Genomic DNA, 21,071 nt, shown 5'->3' with positions numbered 1-21,071 from the left:
GATATAAAAATATTATCTAATAAGGTATTAATATCTTATTTTCATTACTACTATAACCTTTAGAAAGAGTAAAACAATTTATTCTCCTACCAACAGTGCATGCATTTTTTCCTACATTATTTCTAATTATATATTATACTATTTTCATGTAAAAAGCAAATGTAATGGCTTTATTTCCTACATCTAATTTTCCTCCAAATTCTACACTGTTGATGAAGAAAATAAGTGCAAGTCTAGTCCAGTATTTTATCCTGTTTCTTTCGAGTATGTCAGTCTTTCTCTTGCCTTCCTTCTGTATTCTTCAAGATGATATGCATGGGGGTGGAAATTTATGAGATTTCTATGGTTAAGGAAATGATTACCTCAGACCTATGTGATATATTCTGAATCATTTTTCCTCTCTAACCTGAGATACTGTGTGAACCCATACAAACTGAAGGGTAGCTGTTTATGTCTGGAATAATGTGCTGGTTCCTCATCTACTGGAAACACACTTCTGGTTATTTACCCTACCTTAAAATCCTCATCCGGGTCTCTATCATCCACTGGCACTTTCTGAATCTCATCCTTCCTTACACTTGGAAAGTTAAACAAGATACAAATGTGACCTTTAAGATATGAAAAGCCAATAGCACTTTGTCAGGTCCATTTATATATAGGCCTTTGCCTGTACAAATGCCACCAGCATACAGTCTTGGGTGATTCGATCTGAATATTTCTCCAGGGTTTCCCTAAAATAAAAAACTAAGACCCATGTACCTGTCCTCTGTATCTGTCCTCTGTATCTAACATATTTTTTTCTGACTTGGGGAGGGGTGACATTCTTCCTTTTCTCACTTTCTAGAATGGATTTCTTTTCCAAAATGACATTCACACTGCTAACTTTCCAGGGCACATAATACCGGATATAGTACTAGATAAGTTACAGGCTAACTAATTCAATCCTATGAATTGAGGAGTGTTTCAAATTTATATACCTTTTATACTATTAAATTATTTCAGAGTCTAGCAAGATGAAAGAAGAATGAAGACACTGGGCTTGCCTTCTCTACATATTTACAAACAAATTACACCTAAATAAAAACAGTTACTTCTGAATGGTGAACAGATTGCTGTCGTATGCATCAAGAGGGAAGACACTGAAAAGAGATAGGAAAAACTATAATTTAAGTAAGTTTTAAGCAATACCAGAATAGTATGACCAAGAGAGGGGTGATTGACATACCAAGCCTTTCTGTTACTCTGGACTGAAGGGCTCGCACCTTCTCAAAGACATTACAACTGAGGCCTATATTGGAGAAGGGAGAATTGGTATACAGGACAGAGGGTGGTTCACTGGAGAGTTACAGAATGAGCATTCAGAGGCTTGCAGCAGACAAGTGAATAGTAGGTATTCACCATAGCAGGTATACCTGCAAAGGTAGCTACTGTAGAATAGCAACAAGGCATCCTGGTGTGGAAAGTGAAATGCTTTATACCCCTTAAATAGGGAGCCTGACAGCAGTTTATGAACTGTCTTGGTGGCTATCATTAGAGTCTGCATGAAGTTATGAGTGTCAGTTTGAACCTGGGGCTCCCAGATGACAAGAGCTGGTCATACAAATAATAGTTAGAACCTTGGTCAGCAAGGCATTAAAAGTTCTGCAAAATGAAACAGACCTCCTGATCCAAGAGGCCTAAAGATTTCCAAACAAAAGTGGACCAAACAGAAACACTATAATTAAATTGCTTATACTAAAGACAGAGGATACTAAAAACACTGTCAATAAAACTGAATACTGAAACTGTACTGAATACTTTTTCCTGACCATAATTCCATAAAGCTAGAAGTCAACTTAGAAAAAAATAGCAAAAGACAAAAATACATAGAGACTAAACAAGAGGCTGCTTAATAGTTATTCATTAAAGAAAGAATGAAAGAAGTCAAAAAAGACCGTGACTGATAAAAACAAGGATACTACCTATTATGGACTGCAGCAAAGCAATCTTAATAGGGAAGACAGTTGCAATACAGGCCCACATTAAAAGGCAAGAAAATAGTAAATATTATTCCGAAAGCAACTTGATAAAGAGGACTAACTAAATCCTAAAACTAGTAGCATGAAGGAAATAAAAACAGAAGTCGAAGGAAATGAAGTAGAAAACAAGAGTATATAAAAAGTTCAGCAGGGGCCCTCCCTGATGGTGCAGCTGGTTAAAGCACAGCACTGAGAAGCTAACCCACTTCAGCATGAGTTCGATCCTCGTCCTGGAGGTGATCCACATGGCGGCAGACCTCCCCTGACCCACCCGCTGCTCCTCTCAGCAGTGTACTTGATCTACCTGTCCTGCTCCCCACTCTGTCTCTGGTGAAACCTCTCACTGCCCCTGCACCTCTGGCCTGTACCCCAGCTCTGTATGCATAAATAAATAAATCTTTAAAAAAAAAATCAGCAGGCTGAGGAGTTGGTTCATTGGAAAACCACCTGGACAATTAACAAAATTGATAAACACTAGCATGGCTAAGAAAAAATGATAAAATTTTAATAAATTAGAAATTAAAGAGGAGATCTCACAAAAGATTATAAATAACTACTGCTGAATAGCTATACATCATCCAATTTGATAACCTTGAAAAAAATGGGCTAATTTCTATTACCATATAGCTTTCTAAGACTAAGCCAGGAAGAAACAGAAGAGTTTCATAAACCAATCTCAGTCATGAAAATTGAAAGAGCAAAAATCTTCATAGACTATGGTGACAGCTTACAGGTGACTTGGTGGTAGAATTTTATGCGGATTTACACCTAAGAGGAAAAATCAATCTTTATACAAAAGTGAACAACAATGTAAAACATATATACATTTAAGTAAATATATTTAATTTTTTTAATCTTCATAAAAGCAAAGCCTACGACCATACAGCTTTTAAAGAACTTGTACCCATCTTGATTAAAATATAACATTACCCTATACCAAAACCAGACAAAGGCAGCATAAGAACAAACTACAGACTAATTTCCCTTACCAGCTATGATGTGAAATCTTGAACATATTGTTGAACTCAACAATATATTAGATTATAGATTACAATCAAGTGAGTTTTATCCCGGAGATGCAAGGCTGGTTTAATATAAGGAAAGCAACCATTTAATTTGCTATGTCAACAAACGGAATGATAAGAACCTTATGTCAGTAAATGACAAAAAAGGAAAGTACTTGGCAAGATTCAGCATCCATTTATGAAACAGACATTTAACAAAATGGGAGCAGAAGGAGCCTACCTCAATAAAGTCCATATATCACAAGATACAATAATAGTGAAAAGCTGAAAGCTTTCAAGAAAAAGACACAGAATTCACTCTGTCATTTTTGTTTAATATTAGAAGTTTAAACTAGAACAATCACAACAAGAAATAGAAATACCAACTGGTAAAGAAGAAAACTAACATTATTTATAAATGACCTAATGCTGTATATAGAATACTCCACCCAAATCCTGCTATAGACAAATTAATATAGTGTCATGTTACAGTATCAACATACAACTATCTATAACATTTTTACATACAGAAAGAATTAAGACAATGGTCCCACTCACCATTGTTTCAAAAAGAATGAAATATATAAGGAATCAGCCTAAGGTGATTTTTACAATGAAAACTACAAACTTTAGTGAGAGTGATAGAACAAGATATAAAAGTATAGAAAGACAATCCATGTTTTTGTAAGTAGGGAGAATTAATACAGGCAAAATGACTGTTACTTAATGTAATCACCATTAAAATCTCAGTGATAATATTCAAGGAAATAGAACCAAAAATAATGGAATGTATATGGGATTATAAAAGGTTCCAAATAACTGAAGCAATCCTGAGGGGGCAGGGGGAGAATTTCATTCCATGAAGGGAAGGGGAAAAAATGTAAGCATCATGTTTCAGAGTTTTAACTATGCTATAAAGTAACAAAGCAGCATGGTATTGGAATAAAAATGGATGCATGGGCTAATGGAACAAAATCAAAGGCCAAAAATAAATCCATAGGTAGGCCAATATCTAAATGATGATAAAGGAGGAAGGAGAGTCTCTTTATCAAATAGTGCTGAGAAAATTGGACATATGTATGTAAAAGAATAAAGTTGGAACATGCACTAACTCCATGCACAAAAATTAAACCCAAAATACTGCTGAGAAAATTGGACATATATATATATGACCCATAACAATAAAATACAAAAACAATGGCAATACATTTCACAGCATCAATGATAGAGGTGTTTTTGGAAACAACCCATATGGCAAAAAAAATTGGGATTACATCAAAAAGTTTTTTACACACAAAAGATTTTAAAAACATCCTGCCAAATCAAGGAAAATATTCACACAATTTTACACAAGTACTTATATTCTGTGGTGACTTCCTTTCCCCCTTTCCATAAGTAGTATATCTTAACAAAACTTCCTTTATTCTTCTCTTTCATAGTCAGCATCCATCTTTAGTGCTATTGAGCTTCCACATTTGTGTGGCCTGATGGTTATTTCAGTGGGAATTAGGCATGAGGGAGAAAGGAGGGGTGAGACTGAACAGATTTGATGCTTTCTTGACTTTTTGATATTTTTGTTTGTTACTGATTTCGTCAGTATACAAATTCTGTAGAATTTGAGAGAAGGAGGGAGGAAACCAATGTGTTACATACGCCACCATTTTCTTGTGTGGCCTGAATACGAAAGGTATCAATATATAGGTAATTCACAGTGGCAAAACGTCAACCTTTTTTTCCCTTGCTCCTTGAATCATACTGTTGTCATCTGTGATAAATATCTCCTTTTTTACTTCAGAAATTGGTGTTAAGTGGGAAAATCTTTGGACTCCAGCCAGTCTTGAGGATAACCTTGTCTTTGGCTATTTGATGGGAATGCTTTTACTTGATGCTTTCTTGTATGGCCTTGTGACCTGGTTTATAGAAACTGTCTTTCGAGGGCAGTTTGGCATGCCCCAACCATGGTACTTTTTTCTTAAGGTGAGTTTTAATACTACTGTTATTGCAAGAGGTCCTTTGGGGTATTTCTAATGTAATCAAATCAAAAGGTCAAGTTCAAAACTATTTTCATCAACATATTTTATATTTCATCAGTATAAAATATGTGCAGATAAGACATTGATAACCCTACTAAAAATTATAATACAACACTTTTCAATACAAGTGGTTCATAGAGAATTAGGTTGGAGCAGAAAGAAACCTAACGGTGTCTGTAAAAGTTGTGATGAGGCTAGTGAATAGAAAAGCAGATATTTTCATGTTTATGGTCTTAATACTTGCTTCCTTTCAGTGACTAGAATTATTTAAGCAGGACGTCTGGGTCCTCCATGCTCTACAAAGAAGATAAAATGCCTTAAATGATCTCATTTAATAGTAATTCCAGCTTGTCCCTACTCTTGAACACTAGTACTTTTAAGTTTTTGCTTCTAAAGCCCGGAAATTTATATCACACATTTTGCTGCAAAATAGAATCCCTGAAAGTAAACTACAACCTTACCCACAGTTAGTCAAACCAGGGATTTCCAGGTCGTTATAGTGCCTCATTTCTGTTTTCAAATTAAAATTCTAATGCAAATGCACTTCATATAAAAGTAACCATTTTAAAATGAATGTTAGTATATTTGTAACGTACATGAAAGCATCAAGTTCCAAAATGCTTTCATCATCCCAAAATAAAACCTTATACACATTAAGAAATCCCATTTTCCCCTATCCCAAGTCACTAACCAGCTTTTATTTTGTTTGCATTTACCTATTCGGGATGTTTTATGTAAATATGTAAATCATATGTGAGTACTGTGTCTGGCTTCTTTCATCAACATAATGTTTTTGAGGTTTATCCATGTTGTAGTATAAAGCAGAATTTGTTTATTTTTTGATTTATGTATATAAAGCAGTTCCCTTCTCCACTAATCTGTATTTGGACATAAAGGAGGACATGTTTTGGCTATTTGCATAGGGCTGCAATAAATATTTGTGTACATGTATCTGTTATTTCTATAATGCTGCAATCTTAAATAATATTGCCATATTTTAAATATTAACTTTTTAAATCTATGAATGCTCTATTAAGCCTTCTTTATTTCAACAAGGTTTCATATTTTTCAGGTATGTCTTTCACCTCTTTTGCTAACTTTACTACTAAGTATTTTACTCTTTCAAATGCTATTGTAAATAGAATTATTAATTTTCATTTTCTGATTGTTCATTGCTGGTGCATTAAAGCACAACTGATTTTTGCATGTTGACCTTGTACCTTATATCCCTGCTGAATTGCTTTATTAGCTCTAGTGGTGGGGGGAGAAAAAAGAGACTTTCTGACTTTTTGTATGTAGATCATGTCATCTTCAAATATAGTTTTACTTTTCCCTTTCCAATTTGGAAAGAAATTTTACTTCTTTTTCTTGTCCCATTGTTCTTACTAAAATTCCCAATACAATGGAGAATAGCAGAGATGAAAATAGGTCATCCTTGTCTTTTTATTGATTTTAGAGAAAAAGCATTCTCTAAAAGTTTCTCACCATTGAATAAAATGTTAGCTGTGTTTTATTTTTCATAAGCACCTTTTATAAAATTCTGAGAAAATTCTCTCCTGTTACTAGCAGTATTATCTTTTTATCATAAACAATTTGGAGAAAGTTTCATTTACATCTGTTAAAATGATGATGTGGTTTTCCCCCATTTGTTATGTAAGTATAGTGTATTGCACTGATTGATTTTTCACAGGTAGAACCAAGAAGGCATTTCTGAGGCCCCCTTGACATGCTGTCTCATTCTTTTTTGTGTAACATTAGATGTATTTTGTATGTTGTTGAACATTTTTGTATCTCTGTCCATAAAGTTTATTTATCTTCTGGTCTGTTTCCTCATGATATCTTTGTCTGGTTTTGGGATGAGGGTAGCTCTGGCTTCCTGTAATTAGTTAGTAAGTGTTTCTTTTACTTTGTGGAAAGCTTGTAGAAGAACTGTTATTAATTCTGTGAAAGTGTTTGCTAGGACCTTTAAGTGAAGTCATCCAGACATGGACCTCTCTCTACAGGGAAGGCTGATCACTGACTCCATCACTTTGTTTAGAAATTTATACAGATAGAGTGCTTCATTTTTTTTTTAAAGATTTATTTATTTGTACATACAGAACTGGGGTACAGGCCAGAGGCTCAGGGGCGGTGAGAGACTTCACCAGAGGCAGAGCGGGGAGCAGAACAGGCAGATCTACGAAGTACACTGCTGAGGGGAGCAGCGGGCGGGTCAGGAGAGGTCTGCCGCGCCATGTGGTCACCTCCGGGGCAGGCGGGAATCGAACTCATGCGGAAGTGGCTTTAGCTTCTCAGTGCAGTGTTTTAACCCGCTGCGCCACCAGGGAGGGCCCGAGTGCTTCATTTTTTATTGATCATTATGGTGTCTGCATTTTTGTTTTCCTCCTAGCACTTGTACTGGTTTGGAAAACCAGCAGTTAAAAGGAAAACAGAAGAAGTGACACAGTGTAGGAACACTGAAAGCAAATATTTTGAGCCTGAGCCTACTAATTTGGTGGTAGGGATCCAGATGGAACATTTGCACAAGGTATTGTTTCAAAAATCTCTTTCCTGCAAGCACTGAAAGTCATACACTAAGCTTTGGAATTGTTTGTAACTGGGAATTCCAAGAAAATAATTGAGATGCTTAATAATGAGTGATCCATAATCTATATAGTTCTACATGTCATATAGGACATATAAATATAAATAGATCTTTACAAATATAGTCTTTACTTGCTCCATCAATTATGTTTACTTTTAATATCTCATAGTAGAGACTATTCTTTATTTTTAAGCAAACTTTTAAAAGTGTAGAAACTATTAGTAGCTGATTGGCCATTCAGAAGCATCTAATGGGCCATGTTTGAGTTTGACAGCATTCATTTGTAGTCTCAAGAATTCCCAGGCACACATAGACGTGTCACCAGAGTTGTGGGGGAAGTCATTGTCCCGGCTTATCTGAGCTCTGGCAGACGCTACTGTGAGCTTTCCTGGCTCTTGCTACAGTGATAGAAGCCTCTAGTCTCTGCGTAATACTCTTCATACAGAGGCTGTAGAGAGATTGCAATTTCCGTTAGCAAATGTGGACAGATACCAAACCATTGTGGCATCACACTAGATGTTCCTTACTCATAACATCATCATTCTTTATAACCTGAAGTTGATTTTATAATGTTTCTTCTATGAATGGAAGACACAGTGTTCATCTTACATAAGTGATAGTGGCAAATACCAAGTTTTTCTTTTATCTCACAGGAATTTGGTGACAAGATAGCAGTAAACAACATGTCTTTGAATTTATATAAAGGACAGATCTCTATTCTTCTAGGACAAAACGGGGCTGGAAAAACTACAATCATATCTATTCTCACAGGTTTGTAGTTCGCCCTCTCAGGAGCCGAGGGCAGGCAGGTTCCTTTTAAACTAAACCACTCAGTAATTTGTAGTGTTGAGTTGTTATCATTTTAGGGAGTCCTAAACTTGACATTATTACAGTTTTCATTGTTTAAAGCCAAGATGCTCCAAGTGATGTAATGCATATACTCAATGAAGACATTTACATGCCAGTTTTTACCAAGTAATTGATAATACAGTGGTTGGTGATGCTAAAAATCTTACACTCTCGTTGAGATACACAGAAGAAACTTGAAACTGACATTCTCTGTATATTAAAAGGAGGGTGTTGTATCTAGGCTGTCCAGTGGAATGATTACTTAAATTTCTGAGGAAAACATTATATATACTAGATCTTTTGTTTTTCATAGCATCTACAAAATATAACTTATTTACAAATATAGTAACTGATTAATTACAACACAAATATGCTGGAGTATAGCAAATTATTTGAATGTTTTTATTACCATATGATCCATATCCCTTGTAGAAAAATTAGTATTTATTGACAAGAGGAGAAATTAAAAGATAGCTATTCCCATCACCTAAATTTGGTATTTTCCTGAACTGTTCTTCAGAACACAGTGCCAATCCTTTTGAGAATTCACTAGTAGACTGAATTTGAGATGCTGGCTTCCATCAATCAGATTCTCCCAACGTGTCAGTTCCTGGCATGTCTTTTGCTTGCTTGCAGGCCATTACCCGCCTACCAGAGGGGAGGCCTATATCAATGGAAATGACGTCTCAAAGAACATGGTTGAGATTCAAAGAAACTTGGGCTTCTGCCCACAGCTTGACTTGCTGTTTAATGATTTGACACTATCAGAACACCTATTTTTCTACTCTGTGGTGAGTGAGAGGTTTTTTTTAATTATTGGCTAAATTTAACATTTTTGTTTAGTGTATACAGATCTATTAACATGTAACCAACACCACGGTCAAGATAAATCCTTTTATTAACCCCACGCACACGACCTCACATTGTTGCTTTGTCGTCCTCTCTTCTCACCTGGTGGTGACCACTGGGCCATTCTTCATTAATACCATTTTGATTTGTTGAAAGTATCGTGGACTCACATAGTATGTAACCCTTTTGAGAGTGACTACTTACACTGAGCATAATGGCTTGCTGTTGAATGCATATAAAAGCATGCATATGTATTTTTTAATAAATAATAGTTTATTTTTACATCATTTTGTGCATTTTTCCATTATCAAATCACCTGTGTGCCATCACCATATCAGTGGATTTCCCTCCCCCCACTGTTTTTAACCCCATTCCCCACTCCACCCCCATAAAATGTCTCTGGTATATAGCTGTTTATTATTATTATTATTATTATTATTTTCTCCCCTGGTCCATTATACTCCTGCTATGAGTGAAACCATCTGGTATTTTTCCTTTTCTTTCTGGCTTATTTCATTGAGCATGATCTTTTCCAGCTCCATCCATGTTGCTGCAAAAGACATGTGTTGTTTTGTTTTTTGGTTGCTGAATAATATTCCATTGTGTATATATACCACATCCTTTTAATCTAGTCATCCACTTTTGGGCATTTGGGCTGTTTCCATTCTTTCCAATTGTGAATAAAGCAGCAATAAACATGGGGGTGCAGTTATCTTTTTGAATCAGTGTTTTTGTGTCTTTTGGGTAGCTACCTAGGAGTGGGATTGCTGGGTCATATGGAAGCTCCACGTTTAGCAGTTTGAGAAACCTCCAAACAGTTTGTAGTGTATTTCTTTTCATTGCTCCATAACAGCTTATGTTTGAATGCACCAAAGTACACCAAATGAGGGATATTTAAGTTCTTTTTTTATGCTGGGTGATTATTACTAATACTGATCTGAATTTCATGGACACTTTTTTTGGTGTGAAAACATCAGTTTTCACTTCTCTCAGGAAGATGACTGGATCATAGAAGTATTTGACTTTATAAGAAACTTCCAGACATTTTTCCAGATGGCTGTTCCCTTTTTGTACCCCACCAGCAATTTCTGAGAATCCAGTTGCTACACGTCTTTGTGATCAATGTCGAGGAGCATGGGCTCTCTGTTTTCTTTTAAGTGCTTTATGGTGTCAGGTCAGGTCTTAACATGCAATCTTAAAACCAATTCGATTAATTTCTGTAGATGGAGTTAAGGTTTGGTGCCAGTTTTCCAGTTTTGCATGTGGCTATCCATTTCCCAACAGTTGTTAAAGACACTTTATTTTTTCCATTGTGTGACTGTGGCTTCCTTGTCAAAGATGAGCTGTCCATATCTCTGTGGGTTGACTTCTGGGATTTCTATTTCATTGTTCTCACTTCTGTCTTTATTCCAAAACCATAGTTTTGACGGCTGCATAATATATTTTGAAGTCAGGAAGCATGATAACTCCATTTTTCTTCTTTTCTCTCAAGATTGCTTTGGTTATTTTGGGCCTCAATGTTGTTACATACAAATTTATAATGGTTTGTGGTCTTTCCATGAAATCATTTTGGTTTTATGTTGAATCTCCAAATTGCTTTAGGTAATATACCCATTCAAATGATGAAATGATGCTTGTTCTTCCCACTCAGTAGCATGAGGTATCTTTCCATTTCTTTATATCTTTTTTCCCCTTTAACAAAGTCTTATAATTTTCAATGTATAAGTCATTTATCTCCTTCATTACATTCATTTCCACATGCTTTATCCTTTCTTGATGTTTCATTCTTTTTGTTTTTAGTTTCTTTTAATTCATTGCTTGCATATGGAAATGCAGCTGATTTTTGTGTGTTGATTTTGTATTCTGCCACTGTAGTGTCTCTTATTTTTTCTAGTAGTTTTATGGTAGACTCTTTTAGATTCTCTTTGTATACAGTCATGCCGTCTGTGAATGTGTGATGGTTGTCCTTCTTCTTTTCCAATTTAGATTCCTTCTATGCCTATTTCTTGCCTAGTTGTTCCGAGTAGAATTTCTAATACTGTGTATAATGGTAGTGGTGAAATGGACATCCTTGTATCCTGATCATAGCAGAAATGCTTTGTTTTCCAGCATTGAGTATAATGTTGACTATGGGTTGGTTGTATATGATTTTATTATGTAAATAAGTTGTATTCATTCCCATTCTACCGAGAAGTTTTATCAAGTGAGTGTTGATCTTGTCAAATATCTTTTGTTTTATCCACATTGTTTTTCCTCATGAGACTGTACATCTTGTTTATGTCTCATCAGTGATCCCGTGCCAGTCTTTGAAGTGCTATTATAGTCACTGCCACGCATGTATTATCCATTGATCAGCTCACTGCTGGGCAGATTTCTACACATCACTATAATTTTTGAAGTTTTTGATGCTAATTAGGATTAGACCTATGTATACAAATGATGGGGTAAGCAACAAGTTCATAAACAACTTTATGGCATCACTCTCTTGTTCTTTTCTCTTTTCTCCCTACTGTTTCCTAGTTTCCCCTGATTCCTTTCTCAAGATGCAGTCAGAGATCACCCCCTTTCATGGCTTTGTCATGTACAAGTGGAAAGAAGGCACAGAAAGGGTGATAAAAAGCACTTGAATTTGACTTTGTCCTTTTGGGGATACCACTCTGCTGAACAGAGAACAAGGCTCCCTCCCACACCACAGTGGCTCTTGTGGGGTTCCCACTACTCATAACACCAAACTTACAGTGTTATGGGGTACAAGAGAACAGAAGGGTATGGGATTACCTCTCCCATACATTCACGCTTTCAGTTTTTTCTCTTTTCCATCCCACAAGTCAGAACTAGAGAGTTTCTCTTTAGTCTCATGCTGCACGCGCTCAAGTCCATTTGAACTCAGACTATGCGACACACAAAGGAAAATTGGTGAACTCCACACTGGCTCAGTGGCACTTCTGCTCCTTCCTAATCTTAATTTCTGGTATTCGAAAGCCTCTGAAAATTCCCCAGTGTTAATAGTTGAGTCCAGTGGGAGGTAAAAGGGTGTTTGTGTTTACTCCATAGTATTGGAGGCTGTCGGTGTTTCTTTTCTCACTCTGTGTATAAGCCTCAGGTATCTTTATAAATTCTGAGAGTTCTTTTTTTAGGAACTCTTTTAGACATAAAGGAAGATGATGGGAAGAAATGTTTTGATGATATAGTTGCAAAAAACTTAAGGTATAATATGAACATGTAAGAAAAAGAGAATTTTCTGAGGATAAAGTTGGATGCACCATGTAAATTCTGACTCCTCATTTTTAGATAAAAGGAATACACCAAAGTTTGCATTCTACAGAAATTGACCACATGCTATCTGCTTTTGACCTGCTAGAAAAACGTGATACATTTTCAAGGTCACTAAGTGCAGGAATGAAGCGTAAACTCTCCATCATCATAGCACTTATGGGGAACCCCAAGGTAGTACAACAGAGAATGAGAGAGAGGGAGAAGGGGAGGTGGGGGTTGCACTGAAAACGGTTCCTGTCAGCTTATCTTAAAAACTCAGCTGACACCAACCTACATGTTGATATGAAAAATAGAGAATCATTGCCAATGACCATCACGGGAATTTGTATTTTTGTTGTTAATTAATTTTTTTTGTTTTTAACAATTATCATTATAATATTATTGGGATTTTTTTTCTAGAGTTTTACCACCTTTTTGGTCTAGATTGTGTGTCTTGGTATATATGTGTTCCCCTTAAGTAGCACATTACCACGTAACTAACATAACATCAATTATCAATAGCTATCAAATTGTCCTTTTGCCTTTTAGGTGATTATACTTGATGAGCCATCATCGAGCATGGATCCAGTCTCAAGGAGAGTCACCTGGAATCTCCTTGAGCAACATAAAACCAATCGGACCATCTTACTGACCACCCATTACATGGACGAAGCGGACATCCTGGGTGACCGCATTGCCATCATGGTCAATGGGTCCCTGCAGTGCTGTGGCTCTGCAGTCTTCCTGAAAAAAATATATGGTACCCTTCCCTTTGATAATTCTTAGGGTGCTGATGCTGTAATATTCTTCTAGTGTGACTTTCATTACCTTTTGTCTGTATACCAAAAACTTCAGTGACATCTGCTGTCCTGTAAATTATATCTCAACTCTTCTGCTTGGCTTTTAAGGTTCCTTGCAGCATGGATATTCCCTATATGTGCCTACCACTTGCTCTCCAACTTACACCTTCAGACTTAGGAAATACTTTTTTATCAACCAACAACAGGTCATGCTTACTTCCCCACTTTGTATCAGCTAACACTTTTTTTTGTTCCTGGAATGCAGTTATGCCTCCAACTAGATTCCTTTTGATGAGTGACATATTGGTTAATGAAGAGAGGCAGTAGAGAAAGTAATCATCTCTGATCTGACTTTCTCACTTGCCAAACCAATATTCAGTTCCCAGTGTGGAGAGGCGACTCTGCAGCATTAACAATAAGATATAACACAGCATGCAGCAGTCGTATACATGAAACAAAACAGTCCTTGAATTTGATAGCCATCTGTATATATGTTTGGCTTCGCAGCATATACTGATACCCTGATGTACACACTGATATACTAAACAGTAAATTGTTTCAGGCTTAAGCTGAAGCTGCAGTAATAGGAATTGATACAAATTGGGAGGATACACACGTAAATGGAGATTATTCAGTGCATTGCTTCATCATTTATTTGTTTGGTGCTTGAGTCAATTCAGCTCACTTTATATTTTTTCTACTGATTATTTAGTATCGACATGTCTTATTTAAATCAAAACACTTAGTATTCTGTATTTTCTAGAATATAAAACTGGGGCCTACATATATATATATCAAAAATTTAAAGTCATATTTATGTGACCATTCAGTTGTTCAAAGTTTATGGTCACCTTACAGGTTTTCGTTTATAGGTAAGGGGTTTTGCATCCATTACAACACAGATTTATGCCATCTGAATTGTGTGGGCATGGATTATAAGCCACTTAAACAATGGTGCTTTGGTAAATAAATCATTTGTAATAATTTCTAATGACATTCACTAATTTTACTAAGGTGTAATACTACTTTGAGACATTCAGGTCCTTTCAGTTCCCATCTTCTTAAAAATGTTAAAATTCAACTATTCTTAAACTAGACTTCTTACATTGTAATCAAAAGCCTCAGAAGTGTGTTTGCCCTTTGATAGTGTAGGAAATCTCACATTGGTGTCAGCCTTCATTTCCTACTATCTCACGTCCCTAGAGAAAGAGGCATTTTCTTATGGATCACTGTCGATAGAAGGCAACTGAGAAGTTTATGTATCATGATTCCTGTGAAATGTAAGATAATTTACGTATCATTTTTAAAGATTTATTTATTTATTTATGCATACAGAACTGGGGTACAGCCAGAGATGCAGGAGCTGTGAGATAATTCACCAGAGACTTAGCAGGGAGCAGAACAGGTTAACTGACAAAGTACACTGCTGAGGGGAGCAGCGGGTTGGTCAGGAGAGGTCTGCCACACCGTGTAGGTCACCTCCGGGGTGGGGCTTGAACTCATGCTGAAGTGTCTTTGGCTTCTTAGTGCTGTGCTTTAACCCGCTGCACCACCAGGGAGGGCCACATATCATTTTTTATTAAACCAGAAGTGCTTTTGATTCCCACAGATAGCAATTAATGAATGTCACTTCATTCTCTAGGTATCGGTTGCCACATTTATATAACTGAATAATAGTTTCCTCCCTACAGATGAACGGTAAATGAGCCAGATTATCAGCTAAGATAATTACGCTTAGATCTTTTATTCACTTTTTAAAAATTGTAATAAAAAACATTAATACAAACAATGACCACTGGAAATGCCTATATTTAAAAACATTGATGTTTTCTCCCAATTCTAGAAAAGAATTTTCTCTATAGACAAAACATTAATTAAGCATAATAGTTCTCTGATTTCTTTAACGTCTCTAGTCAGAAGCCTAGGCTCCTCATGGATCTCTGTCTAAATTTTAACAACCTTCTTTCAATAGTCCCCATTTTCCTTCTCTGTTTTCCTAATAGAATGTGTCTTTGATCTGTTCCTCTTCTCTGTCTCCTTTGATTAGAAAGTAGCTTTTATAAGAGCAGGAATTTTTATCTTCTTGTTCATACTCTATCCTCAGGACCAAGATTATCATGCCCACTTGACAGGACAGTCAGTGGTAATAGGTAAATATCTGTTAAGGCTATAGTTTCAAGAACTGTAACAGCCACATAACAGGGCCTTTCTTTGTACATTTACTGTATCTAGACATAGTCACTAAATTATTAGTCACTAAGAAAATTATTAAGATTATAGAGGAAGTTGCTATTTATTCAATTCATGGTTCTTGGAACATTTAAAAGTTTTTACATGTCAGCCTCCTAGAGTCATAGCAAAATATCTTGTGACACACCACTTCTTCCTTGTGAACCTAGGTAATATGGACTATGGCAAGTCAAATTTGGCCTTACAAGGAGAATAAAATGTTGAAAATTGCTTCATTTGTTCTGTTAAATGGTTCCCCCCAGGCGCTGGATATCACATAGTCATGGAGAGGGGACCATACAGTAACACTGAAGAGATCTCTGCGGTGATTCGCTCCTATGTCCCCAATGCCACTTTGGAGAACAATATTGGAACTGAATTATCATTTATCCTGCCAAAAAAGTATACACACAGGTATAGGTTCAGAGAGTTTGGGATGGGTTGGATGACTAGCAATTCAATTTTCCAGGTTTAGCAGGCTTAGTAAGCATATTGCTAACAAGGTATTTCTCCAGTTATTGATGTCATTTGCCAACTAGAGTTGGAAAGTCTGCACTTGAAGACTTTTCACCAAATAGCAGTTTGTCTCTCAGGCTTAAATTCAGACACTAGAACAGGTTTTCTTCTTCCTCCTCCCTTTCCAGGTTTGAAGCTCTGTTTACTGACCTGGAAAAGAAACAAGGAGAGCTGGGCATTGCCAGATTCGGTGCTTCAATCACAACCATGGAAGAAGTCTTCCTTAAGTAAGTAATAACCTTAAAAAGCTCCACCCAGAAGGTCTATACATTTGAGAGCAAACCCATTTTATTTATAAATAATATAAATTACACCTGATGTCTTCAAGGTTCACATATGTTGGAATATTCCAAGTAATAAAGTTATAGCATTTTCAAATATTTCAATGTTTTATGCTAATATCTTTCCATGTATTCAGCCTAGAATATAGAGATTTTGAGCCTGGGCCTTGATGCATGTTTCTTTTATGGCAGAGTGTTTAAGAGTTAGTCAAGCTATGGGCCCTCCCTGGTGGCGCAGCAGGTTAAAGCACTGCACTGAGAAGCTAAAGCCATTTCCGCATGAGTTCGATTCCCGCCTGCCCTGGAGGTGACCACATGGCGTGGCAGACCTCTCCTGACCCGCCCACTGCTCCCCTCAGCAGTGTACTTTGATCATCTGCCTGTTCTGCTCCCCACTCTGTCTCTGGTGAATCCTATCAACCTCCACATCTCTGGCCTGTACCCCAGTTCTGTATGAATAAATAAATCTTTAAAAAAAAAAAAAAGAGTCAAGCTAAAAAAAAAAAAAAAAGAATATATTTGCCATAATAGAAAGAGCTCTAGTTCTGTGAATCTATAAAAATTATGTAATCAAAAAATACTTAATGGTGAAAACTGCCAGCCAAGAATACTCAGTTCTTCAAGGCTTTCCTTCATAGATGAGGGATAAAGACCTTAGACAAACAGAGGCTAAAGGCAATTATAAACTAGAGCCCCCCCCTTCAAAAAAGGTTAGAAAAAGCTCTTGTTTCTAAACCAAAGAGAACATACACAAATAACTGAACAAGGAAATAGAGCAGCAAAATTAAGAACAAAATGACAGCAGCAGACGTTCATATGTCAATAACTATGCTAAACGTAAACAGGTTAAACTCATCAAATAAAAGGCACAAAGTTTTTGGTTGAATTAGGAAATAGATTAGAATAGAAATAGAATGGAATCCATCGTTCTGCTCTCTCCAAGTGGGGATAAGATAAACATAGGCTCACCATAAAGTGTTGGAAAACAACCCTACAAAGGAGTGCTGGGACAGCCATACTTTTATGAGACAAAATAGATTTCTAACTAAAAAAGATAACAAGAGTCAGGGATGATACTATATGATGTTGAAAGGAACAATACATCCGTAAAATGACACTCACAGAATTGAAACTCTGGAAAGGTAGGGAGGCAGAATTGTCATGGTTGGTGGGTTCTCAGCTGTGCAGGTGCAGGAGATGACTCAGGCTAGGATTCAGCAACAGCAGGGTGTACTTACAAAGGGGTGAGAGAAGGTGGGAGACAGGAAACAGACAGGGCCAGAGGCAGAAATCAGACACAAAGGTTAAAGGTCTCTGCAAAGGCCTTCCCGGAAATGGGACCACGGCAGTCAGCAACAGCTGTCTCAGGGCCAGACTAGGTGTGGCGCTGAAGGCCAGCCATGGACACCAGACTGGTCAGCACCAAAGGGAACAGCACAAGAGGCTGATGCCAGACTTGTCAGAGACTGGAGCCAGTGTTACAGCTCATAGAGATGCTGGGCATAAAGCTGACAGCAAACCACTTTTTCAGAGAAATCTGATCTGGGGTTGCCAGCTTTCCTGAGGTTGGGCTTTAAAAGTGAGCAGTGTGGAGAAGAGTGGTTCCAGGCCCAGCTGTTCGATTGGTAGTGGTGGAGTTCTAATCAGATGGGTCCGTTTTCAATCCTGTGTTTCATCCCATCATGGTCCATTTTCAATTCCACACTAGTTGTTCGAAACTGAAACTTCAGTAATGTGTCCACCTGACCTTTTCTAGGTTGGGCTTCAAAACTGAGCACCAGGAGCTCCTGTGGGGACCAATGAAGTTAAGTTAAACAGACATCACAGAAATGCAGAGGGTCATAGTGATTACAGTGAGCATTTGTGTACCAGTAAGTTTGATGCCCTAGACGAGATGGACAAGTTCCTAGAAATAAACAACCAAATCAGAATGAACCAGGAAGAAAGAGAAAACTTGAATAGTCCAATCACAAACCAGGAAATTGAAGCAATAATGAAAGCTCTCCCAAAAAAACAAAAGTCCAGGAGCAGACAGCTTCAAAGATAGCTCTACCACGCCATCAAAGAAGAGTTGATAGCTACCCTGCTGAAACTCTTAAAAAATTAAGAAAGAGGGGATACTTCCAAACACATTTTAAAAGGCCAAAACCAGACAAAACTAAAGACCAGGTTCCCCTGATGAACAGTGAGGCAAAACTCCTCGGCAAATGTAACATAACATACTAAGATTCTAGAGCAGGTTTCTGAATGTATGTGTATATGTGGTTTTTAAAAGCTGGAGAGGTCATTGATCTACTCACCATTTGCAAATGTCCTAATTCAGGATCTATTAAGGTTGCATCCCATACAAAGGCTAACAACTATTGAAAAGATTTATGATGGCTCTGTAGTTTAGAGAACACACACCTTTCAAATCATGTATTTCTACCAAGGGTTTTACCTCTTTAACTGATGTAATCAATCTTTATTGTCACTCAGTATCCCATGATACATTTTTCATCTATTATTCTACATGATCTTTTTCTTCTTAGATTATAATTACCTATATCTATTTCTTCAAGTATCCACACACAAAGTTCCATTTCAGACATAGGCAGCAGTAGGAACTGTAGACTTTTTAAAAAGCTATTCAGTGTGCCCATCATTTCATAATATAAATAACAGTTTGACTCCCAAGAGTGAGTTAACCTTGATTAAAGGTAAATCCTTTAGCTTAAATCAGTTCAGTTTAATGAAACATATAATAGATTGTCACTGTCTTTTCTCGTGTTGCCTCGGAGTGGCACACTTTGCCCTCTCTTGGCAGTAGTTTTTCTGATGATATATTGAGGACCAGTGATACCTGCTGCCTCTTTACAATCAGTGAAAAAGACCAAGGAGTCTTCCAGATTTGGAACCTTGTTTGATGTTCCCTAAATAAAGTAGAAAGAGGGTATAGTCAAAATGAAATGCTTTGTGTTTCTCTTTGTGTGTGTCTGCAGAGTCAACATACTGGCAGAGGCCAAGATGGACATTCAGTCTCTCCACACCCCTTCCTTGGAGTACCAAAGAATAAGACAAGGCGTGCACATGTACAGAAGTTATGAGAGAGCAATCTTTTCCAGATTGAATGAAATTGCTACCATTAAATTTAATACTGGGGTGAGCATATTCACTGAGAACGTAAACTGAGTATGTTTGAGTTGGCTATAAGGTACATACTTTAATATCTGGGCATGAAAGGTGTTTGGGGTTCAGCAATGATGTGGACCTGACTGTACAACAACCCCAGGAGAATTGGGTTATATATGATCACAGCTGCTGCTCTCACCGTTGTTTCTTAGAATCCCTTTGAAAATTTTTCTTTCATTTTCTCACAAGTTTTCCCTTTGTCTAATTGTGAAACAAAACCAATGAGTTATGACTATTATAATCAGAAGATATTGGTTGATCGGTTTAGGAGCTTTTTTCTCACTATGAACCAGTGTGTCCTGAAACCTAGAAAATGATAAATGATATAGAGATATATGCTACATAAAAATATGTACACATACATGTATAAATCGCATGGGGATTTCTTCCTTTTAAATGGAGAAAAGAGAAAGACTATGGTTTTATATGAAATGCAAGAATTAGATGTAATTTTGGTTTTTGATCGAAAATTTATAAATATGTTAATGAATAAAATCTATTTCAGAGTGGTCGCAGTCCCTTAGTACCTTCTGCAAAACCAGATTTCTCATACCTTAATTCAGGGGGTTCAATTCAATGACAAATTTATATTATATATCTGTACTCTGCTATAAACATTTGAAGCATTTGTGTTAGTGGATTTTAATATGGGTGTCCTGCTTAGGTCACGAACATTGTAATGCTGTATTTCTCTCCACGTTTTAGTTTCTACTTTATCGCCAGCAGTTTTGTGCCATGCTTATAAAGAGAGCATTATTCACGTGGCGTAATTGGAAGTTGATGTTGCTACAGTTGTCAGTAATTTTACTTGTCACTACATACCTCTTGAAAACGGTAGACTCAAATAACGAACTGCCCAGCAGAGAAATGGATTTACGTCAATATGGTCGAACAATTGTCCCTTACTCAGTTTCAGGGAATTCTGATCTGGCTCTGAATTTCACAAAGAACCTGAAGACTTTTCTGAACCTTAAGAATCAAGAGCTCCGGGAAGTGCAAGGTAAGACCAACAGGGGACAAGACTTGCTGGACCACTTGTGAAGAAGGTATTACAGCATCAGTACCTGTTCTTTCCCTACCAATAACCAGTGTCTGGGACTGTGCTAAAATAAATCAAAAGCAAAAAATACACACTTCAATATAATCAGTCACAAGGTTGATAATCAATTGAGGAACATTGGCTGTAAGTGGTCTTTCTGTTATTTGCCTCGCTGCACAGAAGATAGGTTAAAAGAATCAAAATACTATATTGCTCTGACACTTAATACAATTTTTATTCTGACCAGAATGCAAAAATGTTACCCTTAGCTGTCACAGTGGAATGTCAGTGCTAGGAGCTGAAGGGAGTTCATAGGTCCAGTATGTTGGCCACTTGAAACATCCATGGCTGAAGACTCAGTAGACTGAATCCTCAGAACTTACTTTTTGAAGGTAGTAACTATTCTTAATTTGTTCACTGCTTACCTTTAGTCAAAAAAAAAA

At 36.8% G+C, this 21,071-nt stretch overlaps 1 protein-coding gene across 1 annotated transcript in view; it reads left to right on the top strand.

Annotated features, from left to right (window-relative positions):
- LOC101636940 (ATP-binding cassette sub-family A member 3-like) overlaps positions 1-21,071 on the top strand; it is a 58,340-nt gene that overhangs the window by 14,195 nt on the left and 23,074 nt on the right. The window contains exons 9-18 of the mRNA XM_004691722.1: positions 4,818-4,999; positions 7,445-7,582; positions 8,293-8,410; positions 9,125-9,279; positions 12,629-12,784; positions 13,142-13,352; positions 15,885-16,035; positions 16,266-16,364; positions 19,400-19,559; positions 20,295-20,589. Coding sequence (XP_004691779.1) covers positions 4,818-4,999; positions 7,445-7,582; positions 8,293-8,410; positions 9,125-9,279; positions 12,629-12,784; positions 13,142-13,352; positions 15,885-16,035; positions 16,266-16,364; positions 19,400-19,559; positions 20,295-20,589 — 1,665 coding nt within the window. The remainder of the gene's footprint in view (positions 1-4,817; positions 5,000-7,444; positions 7,583-8,292; positions 8,411-9,124; positions 9,280-12,628; positions 12,785-13,141; positions 13,353-15,884; positions 16,036-16,265; positions 16,365-19,399; positions 19,560-20,294; positions 20,590-21,071) is intronic.

The sequence above is a fragment of the Condylura cristata genome, unplaced genomic scaffold, assembly GCF_000260355.1.
Source record: "Condylura cristata isolate star-nosed mole 26May11 unplaced genomic scaffold, ConCri1.0 scaffold00032, whole genome shotgun sequence".
NCBI classification, from domain to species: Eukaryota; Metazoa; Chordata; class Mammalia; order Eulipotyphla; family Talpidae; genus Condylura; species Condylura cristata.
Note: the sequence above shows the minus strand (reverse complement) of the source record. Positions and strands in the feature narration are given on the sequence as shown.